General features: G+C 34.5%; 1 protein-coding gene across 1 annotated transcript; it reads right to left on the bottom strand.

Annotated features, from left to right (window-relative positions):
* Window positions 1–766: 766 nt before the first annotated feature.
* LOC120631875 (polyglutamine-binding protein 1) lies at window positions 767–1,803 on the bottom strand. The gene has a single exon (XM_039901537.1). It carries the CDS (start codon window positions 1,668–1,670, stop codon window positions 837–839), a length of 834 nt encoding a protein of 277 aa, XP_039757471.1. The 5' UTR covers window positions 1,671–1,803; the 3' UTR covers window positions 767–836.
* Window positions 1,804–5,442: the final 3,639 nt, after the last annotated feature.

Here is a 5,442-nt window from a genome sequence, read left to right as displayed (position 1 = left end):
ATAAACTTTTATTTATCTAGCCTATATAATAAAATTTATCTATATACTCTTATATTTGACAAAATGTTTCAATTATGAAATAGACAGCAATTAAAGATGTGAACAATTTCAACAGCAGTACTGGACTATGTTATTATTTATAAACCATATAGATAAATAAATAAACAGCCATCTATACCATGCTTGCTATAATTACTTTTTACCCCGGAAAACTCCATGGTTTCCATAAAATTAATGAAAAACTGAATTTCACATTGATGAACTAAATACTATAATTACCATAGTAAACTTCCTTGACATTAGATTTATACTAACCAACAATTAACAGTTCTATACATAATATTGCAATAAAAAAGTTGTGTACACAATTTTCAATGCTGTAGGGCACAGCTATTTATGTATATTTTCATTGTTTTAAATGAACTTTAAGGTAGTTCCCATTTGTTCTATGGAAAATGACATCTTCAGACAAAATGAGCACATTTTTTCTCGTTTTGTTCTATGGAAACATACCAGCGTTTCATCTAGGTTTTAATTGATGACATGGTCCAGAATGGGAATTAAATTTTGCCCAAAATGTTCTATCATTCCATTTAAATCATTTCAAAGTGATCAAACTGATAATAATTATTAAAGTGGCTCAACACATTGGAAATACATAAAGAACCATTTGAAAAATAAAACATATTATTTCTCCATGACGTCTTTTTCTACAGAACAAATAGGATGACTGCAATTAGCAGGTGAACTCATTAAAATTCATAAAAATCATCTGTATTATTTAATAAAAGTAAGAGTGCATACATTGCCAATACACTGTATAGGTAAACGTAACACTAATTTGGAGAGGGTGGAGGCGAACTCTGCTTGGCATTTGCTGCAAGGATAGCTCCCGGTGCAGGGTAGGGCCTCATCTGATAAAGAGAACCTGATGCAGTGGTATCAACACCGGTTTTAGCATGAGCATCAAGGCCTGAAGTCCAGCCTCCTCTTGGAATGTCAGAGTATGAAGCTGGATCCATTGGATCTAAATCATTATCCTTAACCCTATGTTTCTTTTTATCTCTGTGATGTACCATTTCACGTTCCCTCTCCCTGCGCTCATTGCGTTTATCTTTATAGTTCTGTTGGGGCACTTCTTGATCTGAAGCATCACTGCTGTCATCACTTTCGTCACCTTCTCTTAAAAGTCTCTCTTCACGCAGATGTGCAGCACTCTCACTAGGTGCAGCGCGAGGATGTGAAGGCGGTAACCACGAAACCAGATTGTTATGAACATTCCAAAAGTAAAAATAGCCAGTACCTTCATCGTATACTTCCTCCCATCCTGCCGGTAAAGGCCAGAGTTCTAAAATTTTTCGCTTGTTTTCTAAATAAATTTCGCTAGGCGTAACCTTTCCTTGTTTCCAAGTTTTAACACAAACTTTAGAGCACTCATGGTAAATGTTACTTTTATTTGGACAGCCTTTATGTCCTTTTATCGGATCCACATTTACTCCTTCGATACCTTCCCAAAAGTGTTCCTTAGTGGCCAACTCTTCAGTATTATTATCATAATCTTCTGCAATAATCTCTTCATTTACTAGAGTCGGAGGAGTGTCATTTTTAGAGTTTGTTTTTAATAGGCCCCGTTTGGCTAAACGTGCAGCCAGAGCAGGTGGTAAAGACATGATTATTTTTGCACTAGTGGAACAGTACTTGCAGATTGACGAACTTGCATACCACTCGGATCAAACTAAAACAAATCTTCATAAAATAATATCTTTTTTTCAAGATGTAATTTTTTTTTTTATATAATTTACTTTGCGGCCATGGATTCAAGTCCTTTAAGGCCTTTCAAAAAATATTACATTATAGCTATGGAGGGGTAGAGGTAAGGAGAGTCATCTGTGAAAAAGTGTCGTCAAAATGTATTAAATTAGGATGGCGCCACATTTGCATCAGGGTAACTCTTAAAAGAAGCGCCAAATATAAATATTGTTAGAGTAGGCTTGAAAAATAAACAAGTATGGAGATACAAGGAAGTAAGGTTATATTTACCACAATATTTTGTACAACGTAAGTTGTTGAAATTCTCAATAATTAACTACTTTAGTCGATAATGACATTAAATTTTTTAACTCGGCATACTTCAATTCATCTACGATTGCTACATTCATACCATACCCTGTGCATCCACCAGCGCCATTGTGAAGGATTTTTGAACTGTTATTTAGCGCATACACTGGACACTTTTTCAACTTTTCTCCCATATAAGATGACTCTTCTTACCTCTACCCTCCATAATTATAGCTTAAAAATTCAAGATGTCAGATTCACAGGATAATAATATCGTCGCCTACGTCAGATTATTATGGAGGGTAGAGGTAAGGAGGATCATGTGTGTATATGAAAAAGTGTCGTCAAAATGTATTAAATTAGGATGGCGCCACATTTGCATCAAGGTAACTTTTAAAAGAAGCGCCAAATATAAATATTGTTAGAGTAGGCTTGAAAAATAAACAAGGAAGTAAGGTTATATTTACGACAATATTTTGTACAACGTAAGTTGTTGAAATTCTCAATAATTAACTACTTTAGTCGATAATGACATTAAATTTTTTAACTCGGCATACTTCAATTCATCTACGATTGCTACATTCATACCATACCCTGTGCATCCACCAGCGCCATTGTGAAGGATTTTTGAACTGTTATTTAGCGCATACAACTGGACACTTTTTCAACTTTTCTCCCATATAAGATGACTCTCCTTACCTCTACCCTCCATAGGTAAGAATAAGCAAAACAAAGAAGAATAAGAATAAGCAATGTATCGATAGATTTACGATAAATCGATATTATTTGGTTATTTCTAATTGCCGCCTCCACATGCTTGGCCAGCAACGGCTACAAACGAACACCAAAAAAACAAACACGAACGCGTGGATCGCTGTTTGCCGTAGTAGTTGGTAGTAACACAAAAACGCTGGTGTTCGTTCTCCGTTATATTCCCTTTTTATTATTATTATTATTATTATTATATAATAGAAAGAAGAAAAAACCATCGCCGATAAACAGAGCAACAAAGTGTTGGTTGTTGTTGCATGGCAAGATAGGAACACGTCAGACAAGTGCCGCTCTGTGTCTCCATCCTGTGTAAGAGATTGCTTGCAGCAATAAGGCCGCCTTTGCATGTCTACATTGTTTACTGTATACTGCTTACTGTTTCTTTTCCTGTATGTTATACGTGCAATAACATGTTTCTTCTAAAAACCAGCTGCTGCTGGGTGTCACCCTATTTTGTTCTTTAATTTACCATGAATGAATGAATACACTTTTATTTTACACCACATAAACATATAGTAAAATTATAAATAAAAATTTAACAACAAATTTAACAAAAAGTATACAGAGGCCTTATCGCTACATAGCGATCTCTTCCAGGCAACCAAAAGCGTTAAACACAGCTCAAGAAGAGAGGTAGGTGGTGCCTATAAATAAACATATATATTTGCATATATACTGCTGCCATCTGCACTGCTGATGCTGTTCTACGCCACTTCTCTTGTGAATTATATAAATTCTATAAAACTTAACCAGATATGCGTCAGAGCTCAATAAGGCAAATTCTTCCGTAAACAAAAGGTAGGTTTTATATCTCATATAAAATCATCATTAGTGCTAATTTTCTTGTTCTAAATGTTAAAACCAAAGCTAATTGCTGATGCATATACTGCTACCCTTTTCTAAGCAAATCACTTCTTTTACATTTGGCAATTTACTAAGAGTTGAGATTCGTGAATAACAAAACTCGCACCAATATCTGTGAATGCTGATTCCATTAAGCTAATTATGAACAAATTAAACTAAGATTTATTTCTTTATTCATGCTCACGTAGCTAATGCTATTGATATAGCGAATGCACCCTGCACGGCTAGCGTGGGCAGGAGACTATTATATCCCCGGGGAAAGGATATAAATTGATCTTCTCCCACCGCTTTATCAACTCTCAGAGCACTGGCGAACAAGTGGAAATAATATCTTTATAACATATGTGTATTAATAAACGGGGGTGAACCTCTCCTATTCCATGTTCCAGTGATTTAGCAGATGGGCACGTTCATTATATCCCTTGTCAGGGGATATAATCGGCGGATATAACTTTTATCTCCCGCCCGTGCTAGCCCTGCTGTAAATAATTTATATTAATTAAATTCAAACCTAGGTCACAGTAGGTAAACATTACACAGTTATACTATAAATATAAGCAATTCCTAGTAAGAAAACGCTTTGAACTATTTAATAACTATTTAATATTACCACGCTTAGCGTAATTATTGTAAAAACTAATATAGTCTGAATTTTAAGACATTTGAATGTAGTTGCTAAGCGTTATTCCAAAGTAAAAAATAAACCAGCACGTTCTTGAATTCTGCAAAAAAAAGAAGTTTGAATTATATAATTTTCTCCTTAATGCAACCAACTTTACATTTCAGTCGTAGATTCAATTACTATTCTATTTCTTTATTTTAAGTTGATTGCCTACCGCATGAGCCAAACCAGCAATGCATTTTTCACGTTCAGAAAGTATCGATCCCTGATCAAATCGCCAGAAGTTACCTTGGCCACAGCTAACTTCTGGTAAGTTACCTTACCAGAAGTTAGCTGTGGCCACTGTTTTGGTATTTTCATAACTGAAAAATGCGTTGCATGTATTCTACGGCGGTCTGCAATCCCTATCCCTACTAATATTATAAATGTCAATGTAAGTTTGTTTGTTACGCTTTCACGCAAAAACTACTAAACCAAGCCTCATGAAACTTTGTACACATATTCTTGGAATTGTTAGAAGTAATATAGGATACTTTTTATCCCGACATTAAGCTCGGTTCCTTTGGGAGAGGGTAGGAGTGTTTGACGATTTTACACCATAACTCCGACAAATTATAACCGATTTAAATAATTATTTTTGTACTATAGAGTTATAATATGTGTTTAATTTTGCCCAAACTGTGGTTGGAGATAGAGGACAGAACTCCTCAGCGGACAGCAGCAAACCCCTCATTTAAAGCTTAGCGATACTACATACTTTAATTTTTTTTAGATCTACAACTAAATTTAATGCCACATCAAAAAACAAAATCAAACGCAGACGAAGTCGCGGGCAACAGCTAGTAAACTATAAAGGATATTTTAGCTATAAAAGCTGTGTTTTAGCTATGGAAGGGTAACTTTTTCGTTATGATATTTATTATTAATTAACTAACTTAAAAAAAATACATATAAAAAATAAAACTATTTTTTTATAAGCACGTTGGCAGTAATTGATAGAACTTTTTAAAAATAGTTTTAAGATAGTTCATGAGAAGTACCCATGGAAGCAATCGCTCAGGATAATCGATAATCGAATTCTCATAATTATTTTTCACGAGTTACTAATTAACCTAATTTACAGTAAA

This window comes from Pararge aegeria, chromosome 19, assembly GCF_905163445.1.
Source record: "Pararge aegeria chromosome 19, ilParAegt1.1, whole genome shotgun sequence".
NCBI classification, from domain to species: domain Eukaryota; kingdom Metazoa; phylum Arthropoda; class Insecta; order Lepidoptera; family Nymphalidae; genus Pararge; species Pararge aegeria.
This window is presented reverse-complemented; position numbering and strand designations above follow the sequence as displayed.

Coding starts and splice junctions, on each gene's coding strand:
- LOC120631875 (XM_039901537.1), bottom strand. CDS start 1,670: ATGTCTTTACCACCTGCTCTGGCTGCACGTTTAGCCAAACGGGGCCTA.